We start from the raw sequence: 15,102 nt of genomic DNA on the forward strand, positions 1-15,102 counted from the left end.
TGCACAGGCCATACCCCCGACAGGGCACCCTGAGCACTCCAGTGTAAGGGTGGGGAGGGGATCAGGGGGTGCCCCCACGCCACGGGGGGGTCCATGGTGCCCCCCCCAAGCAGACACATCCGCAGAGCTGCTCCCACACCTTTATTGAGCACAGCACCCCAGGGGGCCAGGGAGGGGGGCACCCCCCACCTGTCCCCCCTCACCCTGACTCAACCCTCCGCTGGCCCTGGGGTGGCATCGGGGGCCCCCCCGGGGGGCACCTCAGGGCTCTGGGTACCAGGGGGCGGTGGCTCTGAGGAGGGGGGGCTGCTGGGGGGTGCCTCAGCCGGGGGGGGCTCCGTGGTGGTGGTGGTGTCCTAGACAGAGAAAAGGGGGGGGTGAGAGATGGGTGCCCCCTCCCCCCCCGCCAAGAGGGGACACAGAGGGTGCTGGGGGAGTGGGTGGGTACCTTGGGGGGGGCTGCAGGGGGATCAAGGGTGGTGTCAGGGGGGGACCCATCCCCCCCTGAGCTCTCCTCATCCTCAGGGACGCTGATGAAGATTGGGGGGGGGTCAAGGTCAGCCCCCCCCAAGTCGGAGGGTGCTTCAGAAGGGGGGGCCCCACCGCTGGGAGCCCCCCCTGGGGCTGGGGTCACCGCCTTCCCTTTGGCCTCCTCCTCACTGGGCTGCTGGGGGGGCTTCTCCTGGGGGGTGGGGGGGCAGATGGGGGGGGTGAGTGGGGTTCCCACCTTGCCCCATGCCCCGGGGGGGGGCGAGGGGTCCCCCAACACCCCTTCACGCACCCCCACCTCTCCGGGCGGCCCCTCCCTGGCATCAGGCTCGTGGCGGGCGGAAGCCTCCAGGATGGCCATGGTGGAGAGGGGGATGTGGGCTTGCTGGGGGGGGGACGACACAGGGGGTCAGGGGGGGCGCAACATCCCCCCCTTCACCCCAGTGCATGCTGGGGGGTGCTGTGTCCTCCCCCCGCGGGGTGGGGGTCACCTGGTGGGGGGTGAGGGCCCGGACGTGGCTGAGCAGCGGTTCCCGCAGCTCCGGGCACTTGTCGAAGATGGCGGCCAGCTGGGGGGGGGGCAGCTGCAGCACCACCTGGAAGGACTGAGGCTTCGTGCGCTGGCAGCACTTGATGAAGCCCTCCCAGACCTTGGGGTACTTCCAGACCTGGGGGGGCAGAGGGGGGTGAGGGGGGGCCTGGGGGAAACACTCCCCCCCAACCCCCACCGGCAGCCAGGGGGGGCTCAGGGACCCATGGGGACAGATGACACCCACCTGGGGACACCCAGGGACAGGGGGACAGAATGGACAGACACCCACTCCAGGACACTGGGACAGGACAGACAGAGGGACAGACACCCACACTGTGACACCCAGGGACAAGAGGACAGGACACCCAGGGGGACAGACACCCACTCCAGGACAGCTTGGGATATCAGGACAGGACAGACAGACACCCAGGGGGACAGACATCCGCTCCAGGACAGCTTGGGACACTGGGACACCGTGACAGAACAGAGAGACAGAGGGACAGAGAGCTGGGCTGTGACACCCAGGAACAAGAGAACAGGACAGACACCCACAGAGACAGACACCCACTCCAGGACACCTTGGGACAGCAGGACAGGACAGACAGACACCCAGAGGGACAGACACCCGCACTGTGACACACAGGGACAGCAGGACAGGACAGACAGAGACCCAGAGGGACAGACACCCGCACTGTGACACACAGGGACAGCAGGACAGGACAGACAGACACCCAGGGCCCCACAGAGTGAACACCTGGCCACCCTGAGGGACCTGTCCCAGGGACCACCAGCCCTCAGGCAGACAGCCAGACGGACAAACAGCCGGACAGATGGACAGACAGACAGACAGCTGGATGGACAGACAGACAGACCTGCTTCATGATGAGCCGGGAGAGGATGTTCATGACGAAGCCGCCGAGGCGGGGGTACATGGTGAGCGCCTGGATGACGGTGCGCATGAGCAGCATGGGCAGGGGGCTCTGCTCCATCAGCTGCTGCATCACCACCGCCAGCACCTCCGACGTGTAGACGTTGCGCTCGGCGAAGCACAGGTTGGTGGCTGCCGGGGACAATGACGTGTCACCTCCCCTGCGGGGGGGCCTGCAGGGGTGGCGGCGTCCCCCCAGCACCCACCTTTGATGATGGATTTCATGTCGCACTTGGAGGAGTCGATGTTGTGCAGCGCGATCAGCAGCTCCCCCGGGTTCAGCGGGGACACGGCCGAGGCACCGTCACCTGCCGGGGGACAGCGCGGGGTGGCCCTGTCACTGCGGGGGGGCGGGGTGGCCGCAGGGTTCAGCTGCCAGGGCCCTGGGTGGCCCCGGAGGGGAGGAGGGGCCCTGGGAGCAGCCAGTGCCAGGGAGGTGCCACGTCCTGGGTCCCACCACGAGGAGCTCCCGTGTCCCCAGGGGTGGCCCCTTGTGCCCCACCCCAGAAGGTCCCATGTCCCCAGGGGTGGCCCCCGGTGTCCCACCCCAGGACGTCCCATGTCCCACCTCAGGGAGGTCCCACGTCCGCAGGGGTGGCCCCACGGTGTGTGTCCCCCGCCCTGGGAGGTCCCACATCCCCACAGGGAGCACTGGGACGGTCCCCAGGGACGTGCCAGGCTCCGTGTCTCACCCCAGGGCCATCCCCATGTCCCCGGGCTGTCCCTGTCCCCTACCGTGCTGCGTCCCCAAGAGGCGGTTGAAGACCTCCTTCACCACGATGGGGTTGAGCTTGATGAGTTTGGGCAGCGCCTGGATTACCTCTTTCTGCACCCAAGACGGCAGCGCTTAGCCGGGGGGAGGACACCACGAGGGAAGGGGACACGCGGGGAGGGGACACACCGACCTTCTCCAGCCCGTTGAGGACGGGGATGAGGAACCTCACGTCCGGCAGCCGCTTGTGGTAGAGGTCACGGACCCTCTTCACCAGCTCGGGCGAGGGGGGCACTGCCGGGGGGGGTGGTACGTCACCGCGGGGCAGGCGCAGCCCCGCCGCGTCCCCCTCGTCCCCTACCTTTGTCGGTCAGGCTGTGCAGGCAGCGCGTCACCAGCGTCTCGGCGCCCTTGGGGCAGTTCTCCACCAGCAGCAGCAGCTCGGGCGAGTTCATCCCCATCCCGCGGATCTACGGCAGAGCCGCCCTGGCGTCACCGGGCCACCGCGCCCCCTCAGCGTGTCCCCCCTGTCCCCCACGGGTCTCACCGGCTGCTCGATGACGCGCAGGACGGTGCGTTTGATGTCGGCAATGGCTTCGGTGTAGACAGAGGCCAACTCGTGGATAAGTTTGTGGTTGTGGGGCAGCAGCGCCAGGTAGAGGTAGAGGCACTGCTTGATGGTCTCCTCCGTCCACGGCGCGGCCACCTCTGCGTCACACAGGGCGTCACTGCAGCCCCGGGGACCCCCCGCCGCGGGCGTCACCCCCTCCCCGGAACTCACCTGTGTCCTTGTCGGCCCCGAAGAGGACAGAGGGGGGGTTGGGGTGCACCAGGAGCTGGAGGTAGTTGAGGGCAAACTTCTCCACGTACTCGCGCAGCTGATCCTTCTCGTACATGCGCTTGATGAAGAGCAGGGCCTGCTGGCGCACCTGGGGGGCGGCCACGTGTCACCCACGGGCGCGGGGACACGGCGGGGCGGGGCGGGGGTGACAGTACCTTGTCCTTCTCGTGGGAGCTGAGGTCCAGCAGCACGTGGAGGTACTGGAACTGCCGCGACGGCCGCTTGAAGATGAGGTCACGGAGCGTGGACATGCCCAGGTAAGTCCGGCTCTAAAAAAGAGGGGGGACACTCAAGGGTGAGGGACGCCGGGGCTCGTCCCCATGTCCCCCAGCCCGCGGGTCCCCACCTCGTCCTCGCAGTACTTGCGGATGACCTCCAGCGCGCTCTCGGTGATCAGCGGCGCTTCCAGCACCACTTTGGTGAAAATCCTGCCGGGAAACGGATATCGCTGGGGTGGGGACATCGTCGGGGTGGGGACACACGTGGACCATCTGGAGGGATGTTCACGGCCCAAGAGGTGCCGATCCCACTGTGCCAGCTCTCCAGAGCCTGGCGAAGTGGCTGGTGGCCCCGTCCCGTCCCCGCAGCACCGTTCTGTCCCCGTGGCACCGTCCCGTCCCCGCGGCCCCGTCCCCACGTCCCCATCCCTACCCGTCCTTCTGGTCGGGCTTCTCCTGGAGCCCGGCGAGGAGCCCGATGAGACACTCGTCGTAGCGCTCCAGGCTGCCGGCGGGGAAGCGGCTCAGGTAGGCGTTGTACTCCTGGAAGAGCCACGCGAAGGCCAAGTCCAGGCGCCCGCGGATGTCGTCGAGGACGAAGGCCAGCACCTCGCTCTTCAGCGGCACCTCGAACTGCGTCACCAGCGAGGCCAGGATCTTCACACGGGCCTGGCGGAGGGAGGCAAAAAGCGCTGGGTGAGATTTTGGGGGGAAGGGGGGGGGGTTTGCCCCAATGCCGGGGGGTGCCAGGCGCACCTGGGCGGCCCCGCTGCAGGCGACGGCGCGCTCAGCGCGCAGGATGCGCTTGACGGCGCTCAGCTTCAGCTTCTCCATCTGCGTGTCGCTCAGCGGCTTCAGCACGTCGCTCAGGCGGAAAACCTTCTTGCGGCCACCAGCGCCTGCCAGCCTGCAGGGAGAAAAGAGCCCCTCAGCACCCATGGGTGCTCCCTGGGGGGGGCAGCGGGGCGGCAGCTCACCGGGGCTGTGTGGCTGGGATGATGGGCTCGGGGCGGCGTTTGGCCTGGGGGGCTTCCTCTTCCAGCAGGTTGGTAGCCGAGCCTTGGGCGCCCAGCACCGAGATGGCCTGGCCCTGGCCCAGCGCCGAGAGCCGCCGCTTGATCACCACGCTCTCGGGTTTGGCCGCCTTCTCCTCCTTGGGCTCCTCCTTCAGGTGCTTCGTCTGCTCCACGCCTGCAGCGGCGCCGGGGGGAGCAAATTGGGGGAATTACATTAAAACCGAGCATTTTGAGGGAGGCAAGAGCCCTGAAAAGGCGCTGCTGGGCAGGAAAAAGGGGGACAGGGGGTGACGGCTCACCCGGGCCGAGCCCCGCCGCCGTCATCTGGGTGGCCATGAGGCGGGAGAGGTGCTTGATCTGCGCCTCGGTGCCGGCCGACTCCACCGGGGTGTAGGTGGCCTGGAAGGAGGCGGGCATGGCCTCGGGCAGGTACACCATGCTGATCAGCACCTGCACGGGACAGGGGGGACCAGCACCGCGTTACAGCCCCCCCGACCTCTTCAAACGCCGCGTCCCCCCCTGCCGCGCCCCCTGACCAGGTTGGCGACGTTCTCCGGGGTGAGCAGCGGCTGCAGGAACTCGGCCGTGATGTCGGTGTCCGACGGGACGCTGGCCTGGCCACCCGCTTTGGCCACCGGCACCGTCGTCGGTTCCAGGTCCTTGTCCTCGTCGTCCTCGCCCAGGGGGGGCTCTGTCAGGATGGGGGTCAGGGTCACCCGCCCCCCCCAAGGTCCCCGGGGGTTTGGTCGGCCACTGCCAGGCAGCGGTGGCCTCGGAGAAGGTGTGGGAGGACTTGGGGGGGGTCTTTTGGGCCACTGGTGGTCCCTGGGAGAGCACTGGGAGGACTTGGGGGGGGTTTAATGCCACCACCCACCCCAGCATGACCAGGATGGGACTGGGAATGACCTCAGGAGGCACTGGGAGGAGTCTGAGGCACACTGGGAGGACCTGGGGGGTGTTTAATGCCACCACCTGTCCCCAGGAGGGCACGGGGAGGACCCTGGGGACGTTTAATGCCACCACACACTCCCAGCGTGACCAGGAAGGGACTGGGAGGACTCTGGGGGACACTGGGAGGAGCTGGAGAGTGTTTAATGCCACCACCTGTCCCCAGGAGCACATGGGGAGGACCCTGAGGGGCACCAGGAGGACCTGAGGGGGATTTAATGCCACCGCTTGTCCCCAGCAAGGCCTGGGGGGACCCTGGGTGGTGCTGGGAGCACCCTGGGGGGTTGTAATGCCACCACCTGTCCCCAGCGTCCCCAGGAGGGCACTGGGAGGACCCGAGGGGGCATTTTATGCCCCAGAGGAAGCTGGGAGGGGCCCCGAGGGTGCGTAGCGCCACCGGGGAGGGGCCGACAGCGACAGCCCCAGGTCTCACCAATCTTCATCTTCTTGAGGGCAGCGTCGGGCTCGTCGCGGGGCCGTTTGCGGGCGTCACGGGGGCTGGGCATGCTGCGGGCGATCTCGGCCTGCTGGGTGCCCAGGTCAACGAGGAGGGTGGTGATCTGGGGCTGGAAGTCCCCCGAGGACGGGTGCCGCAGGACGCTCAGCAGGTGCAGCTTCAGGTTCTTGCGGACGCTGCTCACCTGCGACTTGGCCAGGGTGGGGGGCAGGTTGGCTGCGAAGTGGGGAGGGGGGGAACCCGTGTTAGGGGCGCCCCAGGGATGTGGGGCAGCGAGAGGGTGGGGACGAGCGTCGGGCCTGAGGGCACCCAGGTTCCCCGCCCCACGGGAGGCGGCTGCGGGGACCCTGGGGACACAGGCACCCCCCCTGCGGGGCCAGGGGAGGCGCCGTTTTACCGTGGAGGGTCTCGTAGGCTTGGATGACCTCGGCCATGAACATGGGCCGCTGGCGGGCGATGGTGGCCAGCGAGCCCAGCGCGGCCGTCAGGTTGATGCTGGAGATGGCCGGGTGCACCATGAACTTGAGCAGCTGCTCCAGGGCGGCCTTGCCCTCCTCCCACAGCACGTCTGTGGGGACGCGGGGATGCTCAGCGGGGCGTCCCCAGCTCGGAGGGGACCCCACCGCCCCCCGCACCCGCCGGCCTCACTGTATTTGATGTAGGGGTGGTCCTTGGGGATGCGCTCGAGGCTGATGTCGTTCTCGTGGCGTTTGGGGACGTCGGAGTCGGCCATGCGGGGGGACAGGGTGATGATGAGCCCCTCCACGAACTTGATGGCATGGGTGCGGATGCCGTCGTTGTCCGAATCGAGGAGGAGGATGATGTCGCTGGCCATGGCCGCCATCATCTCCCAGCAAGCCTCCTGCAGCTCGCTGATCACCTTCGACTTCACCATCCACTGCGGGCAGGGGGGGTCAGACCTCGCTGGGCCCTCCCACCACCCATGGGTGCCCCCTGGCAGCACCCCAGGGGGGTCTCACCTGCAGGGCCACCTTGTACAGCTGCGTCATGGTGAGGATGGCCTTCTTCACCACGTTGACGTTCTCGTCCTTCAGCAGCATGTTGAGGTTGGCGATGAGCTTCAGCAGCAGCTCGATGTCCCGTTTGCTGGGGTGGGGGGGGGGGGGGGGGGGGGCACAAATGGGTGGGGGGCGGCCACACACAAGATGGCCACCGGGGCAAGAGGGTGCTCAGCACCCACATCTGGCCCCCAAAGCCTGGACGGGGCAATAACTGTCCCCCGGGATGCAGGATGGTGCTGAGCACCCCCCCCGCCCCCAGCCCCTTACCAGGCCTCCTCAATGAAGCCCACCACGAACTTCCGCACCTCGATGGACTTGTCGGCCTGGAAGGCGATGATCTCCTGGGGGGGCGACGACACGGGGGGGCTCAGCACCAGGCTTGATCCATCCCAGCCCCCCCCGATCCATCCCAAACCCCCCCAGATCCATCCCAGCCCCCCCAGATCCATCCTAAACCCCCCAGATCCATCCCAGCTGCCCCAGATCCATCCCAAACTCCCCCAGATCCATCCCAGCCCCCCCAGATCCATCCCAGCCGCCCCAGATCCATCCCAAACCCCCCCAGATCCATCCCAAACCCCCCCAGATCCATCCCCCTCCCCACTCACATCCAAGAAGTTGTCCAGCAGCGTCGGGTCCTTGTTGATGATCAGTTCCTGCACCTGGGGACAAACGGACACAGTGGGGACACAGGGGGGGACACGGGGGGGGGGGGCACGTCCCCCTGCCAGCCCTGGCTGCCCCCCCAGTCCTGCCTGTGTCCCCACCCCACCCCTCACCTGCTTGAGGATGTTGATCTTGGCATCGTTGCTGATCAAGGCCGCCTGGTTGAGGAGATCCACCACCTGCGGAACACGCTCAGTCCCGGGGCACATGGAGGGGGGTCCCCAGGTTGTGTGTCCCCCCCCAGGGCCACCACTGGATCCCCTTGAGGTGGCCACCGTGGCCCCTTGGAGGCCACCACAACCAGATTGCCAGGGAGGTGGATCCTGCCCCTGCCCCCCCACCTGGGGATTTGCCTCCACTTCCCCAGCTCCAGGTGACTCCCCCCCTCCAATCTTGGGGATCCTGCCCCCCCCCCCCCCCCCCAACCCCAGACCCCCCAGGGGATCCCCCGGCCCGGGCCGCAGCCCCACCCGCTCCGAGGTGCTCATGCCGTCGCTGCCGCACTCCTCCTCGCTGAAGAACTGGGAGGCCACGCTCATGCGGGGGCTGGGGCCCTCGGCCCCCCCCGGCCCCGCCATCACCCTGTCCTGGTGGGGGCACAACCACATCACAGCCTATACGGCACCTTCTATAGGGCCCCTGGGGCATCCCCAATGCCCCCGACGGCCCCCCAAGGCTCTATACGGCCCAGAGACACCCCACAGAGCCCCTGTGATGCCCTATATGGCCCCAGGATGCCCCATACGGCCCCAGAACACCCCATACAGCCCCTGGGATGCTCTATAGGGCCCAGACATGACCCATACAGCCCCTGGGTTGCCTCAGACACCTCTAGGTTGGCCCATACAGCCCCACATTGCTCTATAGGGCTCCTGGGCTATAATATAGAGCACGGAAATGCCCCATATGGCCCCTGGGATCCCCTATACGGTCCCTGACATACTCCAGCTGCCCCTGAAGTGCCCTATAGAGCCCCAGAGTGCCCTACACTCCCCTGGGACGTCTCACACATCCCCCAGCAATTTACTGCTGACCGAGGCCCCTACGCAGCGCCTGCCCTGGGCCCTGCCATCACACTCCCCTATAGAATCCCAGTCCCGTGCAGTCCCAGTCCCTACAGAGCTCCCTCCACCCCCGCGCAGGACCCTATAGAGCCCCCTCCCATCCCTACAAGTCCCTACAGAGACCCTTCCCAGCCCCACAGGCCCTATAGAGCCCCCTCCCAGCCCCACAGGCCCTACAGAGGACCCTCACCGCCGCCCGCGCGCTCAGCGGCCTCCGGGCGCCCCAGCGCATGCGGGGCCCCGCCCCATGACGTCATCGCGCGGGGCCCACGGGGAACTGTAGGCCTAGGGGGCAGGGCTCGACGAGGCCCCGCCCCCCGCAGGTTCCACCTCTCCGCGCATGCGCAGAAGGGGGCGGGGCAGCGCCAGGACGCGTGACCGGGGGCGCGGGGGGAGGTGTGTGCCCCAGGGCACGTGGGGAGCGAGGACACCCCCCCCAGTTACCCCCAATTCCCCCTTGCCCCCAACACCCCCCCAGCCCCCCCTTGCCCCCCAAGACTCCCCCTTCCCCCCAGACCCCCACCTTTGCAACCAAGACCCCCCCAGCCCCCCACTCCCCTGTGCCCCCCAAGTCCCCCCAGCCCCCCATTACCCCCCCTCATTTCCCCAAGACCCCCCCACCCCAAGATGCCCCCCCAGACCTCCCCTGACCCCAAGAACCAGCCAAACCGCAGCTTAACGAAACCCCCCCGAAAGTGTCGCTTTATTGACCAAAAACCCCCCTCCCGCCCCCCCCAAATCCCCCAGAGCTTTGGAGGGGGGACACAGGCACTTCTCACTCCCCTCCCTGGGTAAAAGACGGGGGGTGCGTTTTGGTAGGACCTACCAAAATAACAGCGATTGGGGGGGGGGCCTCAGGGGTCCCGCTCCTGCTTGACGCGGACGTCACCGGCCAAGATGGCGGCGACCTCGCCCTGCAGGACGGCCCAGGGGAGCCCGGAGCCGCCCGGGGGACAGCGCCCGCCGCTGGGACAACGCGCCTCGTCGCCGTCCCCCTGCGCCCCGACGGCGCCTCGGGCACAGGGGAGGCAGAAGTGACGCGCCAGCACCGTGGGGCCCCGCACGGAACGGGCGTTGTCCGGGCGGCGGCGGCGCAAAGCCCCGGGGGGGGGCGGGCGGAGGTCGCCCGCGGCGGGGGACGCTTTGTGGCGCGGCGGGGGGCGGAAGAAGCGGGCGGCCTCGGCGAGGAGCTCGCCCAGCAGCCGCCAGTCGTGTCCCAGGGGCTCGTGCGGGCGGGAAACGGCGTCGCCGGGAGCGCGCAGGGCGGCGCCGCGGGGACGTTCGGTGAAAAGCTTCAGTTGGAGCTCGACGCCCGGGCGAGGCGCGGGGGCGCTCGGCTCTGCCGTGGCGCGGCGGGTGCTTGGCGCGGCCTCGTGGCGTCGTGGCAGCGTCTCGTCGTGGCGGTGCCGTGTCTCGTCATGGCAGTGTCGTGTCTCGTCGTGGCAGTGCTGCATCTTGTCGTGGTGTCGTGGCACTGTCTCGTCATGGCAGTGCCACGTCTTGTCGTGGCGGCGTCCTGTCTCATCACGGCAGGCGGTCAGCGCTTCGTCATGGTGGTGCCACGTCTTGTCGTGGCATCGTGGCACCGTCTCGCCGTTGTGGTGTCGTGTCTCGTCATGGCAGTGCCATGTCTCCCCGTGGCATCGTGGCACCGTCTCCCCGTGGCGGTGCCACATCTCGCCGTGGCGGTGCCGGAGGCGGCGGGCGGCCGCCAGCAGCGGCTCGATGCGGTCGGTGCCCTCGAAGTTGACGCAGCCGCGACAAACGGCCTCGCTGAAGTCCCAGAGCACGGCCCAGGGTGCCCGGGGCAGGTCGCAGAGGGAGCAGCGCGGCCGCCGCCACATGGCGGGGGTGTCCCCGCCCCCCTCAGCGCCGTGTCCCCGTGGGCCCCCGGAGGGTCCCCGCAACGCGACCCCCCCCCGGGCACGCACCGATAGAAGGGAGCGCGGCGGGACGGGACGGGGGGGGCTGCGCCTGCGCGGGGAGGGGCTGCGCCTGCGCGGGGAGGGGGAGGAGCGCGGCGGGTCCTGGCCCCGCCCCGGCCCCGCCCACAGCGGGACCGGCGCTATCCGTGGTGCTGAAGCACGGACCCATGGATGGACCCACGGACCCATGGACAGACGCACAGACAGCCCCACAGCCCCACGGACGGACCCACGGACACAGCCCTACCCGAGAAGGGCTGCTGGGAGCCCCCGGGCAGTGTGGGGGTGCACTGCCGGGGTTCCCTTTGCCCTCACCCCATATCTGGGGGGGCCGGTCCCTCCCCACAACATTCTAGGGCGATCGGGGGGGTCGGGGCTGCCCCCTCGCGCCCCGTTTTGGGGCGATATTTTGCGATTTGAGGGGGGATACCCCCAATATTGGGGTGCTTTGGGGGCGGGGCTGGGGGGTCCCGGGGTCCTGCTCCCCCACCCTGGCCCTGGTTGCCCCCCGCCTTGCTGGGCCCCCCCTCCCCGTCGTGTCCCCGCCCCCAGCCCCAGGGGTCCGTCCCCCCGCCGCGCTCCCCCAGTCCCATGAACGGAGCAATGGGAGGGGGCCGTGCCACGCCGCTATCAATCAATGTCGGGGGCGGGGCCTCCGCGGGGCTGGCGCCGGCTCCTTCCCAGCAGGGGGCGCCACAGGGACGGGCGGCTCCTCCCCTTCCCGGGGGAATGACTGACAGCCGCAGCATCCAATAGCTCTCCGGAGGCGGGAGACGGGCCTCCGCCTGACAACCAATAGGAGCGGGAGGCTTGGAGGGCAGCAAGGGCGGGGCGCGACGCTGCTTAACGGCCGCCTGGAGGAAGGTGACAGGCGGTGGCTGGTGCCAATGAGGCGGCGGAGCGAGGCGCGACCGGCCAATGGGGCGGGGGAGCGCGGCGGAAGGGGCGGGGCTGAGACAGAGGAGACGGAGGAGCGCGGCCGCCGGTGAGTGACCGGGACCGAGGGAGGCTCCGGTGACTGTCCGGGGGGGCTCCGGTGACCGTCCGGGGGTGCTCTCCGGTGACCGTCTGGGGTGGGCTCCGGTGACCGTCCGGGGGGGCTCTCCGGCCCCCAACACCCCCAGGCCGGGCTTCCCCCGCGCTCTGACCCCCCCAAACAGCCCCCCCTGGCCAGGACCCCTCAAAACAGCCCCCCCAGCGCTCTGCCCCCCCAAACAGCCCCCCCAAGCCCTCACTTCCCCCCCCCGTGTCCCTCTGTGCCCCCCCACCCCCCAGCCCTGCTCTCCACACACCCTCTCTTTGCCCCCCTCACTGCTCCACCCTTGAACCCCCCAAATCTGCCCCCCCCCCCGCAATTCCACCCCCCCCATTCCCCCCCCCCCCCCAAATCTCCCCCTTCTTCCGAGCCGCTCGGACTTGGCTCCCCTTTCCCTGGCGTCACCCCCCCGCCATCTCCTGGGGGTGCCCCCCTGAACTCTGGGGGTACCCCCCCTTCCTGCAGCCCCCCCCCGCCATGGAGGAGCCGCGGTACCTACAGGCCGACTGTTCCTTCCGGCTCGGGGCTCACACCGTGCGGCTGACGCTCGCCCGCTCGGCGCTGGGGGTGGAGGTGGAGGCCGCCCGCACCGCCGAGCGCTGGAGGGGCGACTTCGACGCCGCCTGTAAGTCCGTGGAGGGGGGGCGCAGGCGATCTCCCCACCCCACCCCGATATGAATATTTTTTTCATTCTCCCCTTTTTTTCGCAGTCATCGAGGACCTGACGCACAAAACCGGCAATTTCAAGCAGTTTGGGATTTTCTGCAGCATGCTGGAGTCGGCGCTGCGGCGGGTGCGTCTTTCAGAACGGGGGGGGTTGTCCCACTGAGCAGCCCCCCCTTTTTTTTTATTTTTTGAATTAAATTTTGATTTTCCCCGCGCAGAGCAGCGCCTCCGTCAGCCTGGATCTCCTCACCTACGCCGACCTGCAGACCCTGCGCACCCGCAAGACGGGGGCGAGCGCCCGGCCCCCCCCCTCCACCCCTTCCCCACTGGGCGCCAAGCGCTACCTCCTGCTCGTCTACTCTGTGGAGTTCGACAGGTGACGCCGCGGCAGGGGGACACACAATCTGGGGGGAGGACACACACAATTTGGGGGGGGCCACGCGTTGGCGCGGGGGTGTTGATGGGTTTTTCCAGGATTCACTACCCGCTGCCACTGCCCTACGCGGGGGGGCCGGATCCTGCCGCGCTGCTGCGGGAGCTGAGGGAGGAGCTGGCCCAGCTCCGCGCCCGCCGCGACGCCGAGATCCAGCACCTACAGGACAAGTGAGCGTCCCCTGGGGACCCCCCAAACCGGAGGGACCCCCCCAAAACCCCCACTTTTTGTTATTTTTTGTTATTTTCTCCCCAGGCTGCAGCGGGTGCAGGAGGGGAAGCGGGCGGCAGAGGCGGCGCTGCGGCGAGCAGAGGACGAGCTGCTGCGGGAGAAAACCCAGCGCCAGCGCGACCACCAGCAGCTGAGTACTGAGGTGCGGGGAGGGGGCTACTGGTGGCGCTGGGGGGGCTACTGGTGGTGCTGGGGGGGGCCACTGATGGCACAACTCCTCCCTCCCTCCATGTTGCAGCTGGCGGAGATGAAGGCAGCGGAGCAGCGGCTGCAGCGGCGGGTGAAGAGCCTGACGGCTGAGCTGGCCGCCTGCAGGAGGGGGTGAGGCTGCGCTGGGGGGTGCTGGGGGGCGCGGGGGGGCTCCCCCTAAGTGTGGGGTGTCCCCCTGAGCCGTTCCTCCTCCCAGCCCCCCCCAGGAGCGACGCTCCGGCTCTGCTCCGCGCTCGGCGTCCCGGGAGAGCCGTGGTGGCAGCCAGGGCCGCCCCCCGCCGCGGTCCCCGTCGCCTGCAGGTGAGGGACACTTTTGGGGGGGCGCAGGGAGAAGGGACACACACACACACACACACAGTTTACCCCCTCCCCAGGCCCCCGCCCACCACGCTTCGACCCCACCGCCTTCGTCAGGGCTCGGCAGCGCCGGCAGGAGCTCAAAAAGTCAGTGGTGACACCGGTGGTGGCACCGTCCCTGTCCCCTGCTCCCCCCCTCGCTTGGGAGGCTCCCCCCCTCGCTTGGGGGGCTCCCTCCTCGCTTGGGGGCCCCCCCATCCTCTCATCACCATCTCCCCTGGGTGCAGCCAGCGGCGCGGAGCAGCTTTCGGCAGCACCAGCCCGGCGAGGAGTCGCGGGCGCAGCTCCTCGGGTGAGTGGGGGGCATGTGGGGTGGGGGCGGGGGGCACCCACTGGGTGCTGGGGTCCCCCCACTCCCCCATTTTGTCCCCCATTTTGTCCCCCATTTTCTCCCCAATTCCCCCATTTTCTCCCCCCAGCTGAAAGTTTCCGCAGTTGGCGCTCGGCCGTGAGCTCCAGCAGCGACGCCGACGAGCGCCCCAAGACCCTGCCCCCCAGGTAACCCCCTGAGCCCCCCCCGAGCCTCCTACCCCCCCCCGAGCACCCCTTAACCCCCCCCCCACCTCTGGCAGGGGCAGGAGGGCAACTCGCACCCGGACACCCCTGAGCGCCTCGTCCTGCAACGGCCCCGGCGCGGTGAGTGCCCCCCCCCGACACATGGGACCCCCCCAGCCCCCCCCTTTTCCTCGGGGTCCTCCCCCGCGCCGCTCAAGCGGGGTGACCGCGGTGGGGGGGGTCACACACGCTGCTGGGACCCCCACCTTGTCTCTCCACCCCCCCAGGCCCCTCGCCCGGCCGCTGGCCGCAAGCCACCCGTGCGCAGCGTTGCCACCGGTAAAGGTGAGCCCCCCCCCCCGCCATTTTTGGGGTGCCCCTCACCCCAATTTAAGCCTTTTTTAACCCATTTTCCTCTGCCCCCCCCCTTCAGAGAACTGCTACGAGGAGCCCTCGGCCGAGCTGGCCGAGATCGACGCCCGGCTGCAGGCGCTGCAGGAGTACATGGACAGGCTGGACACCCGCACGTGACCCCCCAACCCCCCCCCCCGGCGACCCCACCCCCCCCCCGGGGACCCCAACCCTCCCCCCCAGGACCCTCACCCCTCCCTGTGTCCCCAGGGGGTGACAGCGCTGGCATGGGGCCAGTGTGTCCCCCCCCCAATAAACCCTTGTGTGGCCCCCACAGTGCGTCCTGCTTCTTGGGGGGGTGGGGGCCCGTGTGTCCCCCTTGTCACTGTCCGTCTGTGTCCTGTCCACCGCCCCCCGCCCCCGCATGCCCTGGGGACACCAGCGGGTGACAAGGGACAGTGCCAGGCCCTGGGGGACATGGAGGATGTGGCCCAGGCTTCTAGTT

The 15,102-nt window shown here is 69.1% G+C and overlaps 2 protein-coding genes across 4 annotated transcripts; one reads left to right on the forward strand and one right to left on the reverse strand.

Moving 5' to 3' along the window:
• Positions 1 to 128: 128 nt before the first annotated feature.
• SYMPK (symplekin scaffold protein) lies at positions 129 to 9,128 on the reverse strand. 2 transcript variants are annotated; one of them, XM_074857383.1, is made up of 27 exons: positions 9,084 to 9,128; positions 8,300 to 8,416; positions 7,943 to 8,008; positions 7,772 to 7,825; positions 7,431 to 7,504; positions 7,122 to 7,248; positions 6,790 to 7,039; positions 6,539 to 6,709; positions 6,118 to 6,357; positions 5,273 to 5,427; positions 5,036 to 5,186; positions 4,698 to 4,911; positions 4,477 to 4,627; positions 4,154 to 4,389; positions 3,849 to 3,930; positions 3,658 to 3,771; positions 3,443 to 3,590; positions 3,209 to 3,369; positions 3,023 to 3,131; positions 2,855 to 2,955; positions 2,685 to 2,775; positions 2,156 to 2,257; positions 1,894 to 2,081; positions 981 to 1,157; positions 788 to 874; positions 449 to 682; positions 129 to 356 (listed from the first exon to the last, which is right to left on the reverse strand). In XM_074857383.1, exons 1-27 carry the CDS (start codon positions 9,123 to 9,125, stop codon positions 210 to 212), a joined length of 3,789 nt encoding a protein of 1,262 aa, XP_074713484.1. In that variant the 5' UTR covers positions 9,126 to 9,128; the 3' UTR covers positions 129 to 209. The 2 variants fall into 2 exon arrangements, with proteins under 2 accessions (XP_074713484.1, XP_074713483.1); XM_074857382.1 differs by having other exon boundaries at positions 782 to 874.
• A 2,622-nt stretch (positions 9,129 to 11,750) lies between these two features.
• On the forward strand, positions 11,751 to 14,931 carry CCDC61 (coiled-coil domain containing 61). 2 transcript variants are annotated; one of them, XM_074857365.1, is made up of 14 exons: positions 11,751 to 11,803; positions 12,320 to 12,479; positions 12,565 to 12,647; positions 12,739 to 12,896; positions 12,995 to 13,123; positions 13,209 to 13,326; positions 13,423 to 13,505; positions 13,591 to 13,694; positions 13,769 to 13,838; positions 13,979 to 14,043; positions 14,171 to 14,249; positions 14,324 to 14,387; positions 14,534 to 14,591; positions 14,680 to 14,931. In XM_074857365.1, exons 2-14 carry the CDS (start codon positions 12,332 to 12,334, stop codon positions 14,775 to 14,777), a joined length of 1,257 nt encoding a protein of 418 aa, XP_074713466.1. In that variant the 5' UTR covers positions 11,751 to 11,803; positions 12,320 to 12,331; the 3' UTR covers positions 14,778 to 14,931. The 2 variants fall into 2 exon arrangements, with proteins under 2 accessions (XP_074713466.1, XP_074713467.1); XM_074857366.1 differs by lacking the exon at positions 11,751 to 11,803 and adding an exon at positions 11,820 to 11,832.
• The last annotated feature ends 171 nt before the right edge of the window (positions 14,932 to 15,102 follow it).

Source organism: Strix uralensis, unplaced genomic scaffold (assembly GCF_047716275.1).
Source record: "Strix uralensis isolate ZFMK-TIS-50842 unplaced genomic scaffold, bStrUra1 scaffold_131, whole genome shotgun sequence".
NCBI classification, from domain to species: domain Eukaryota; kingdom Metazoa; phylum Chordata; class Aves; order Strigiformes; family Strigidae; genus Strix; species Strix uralensis.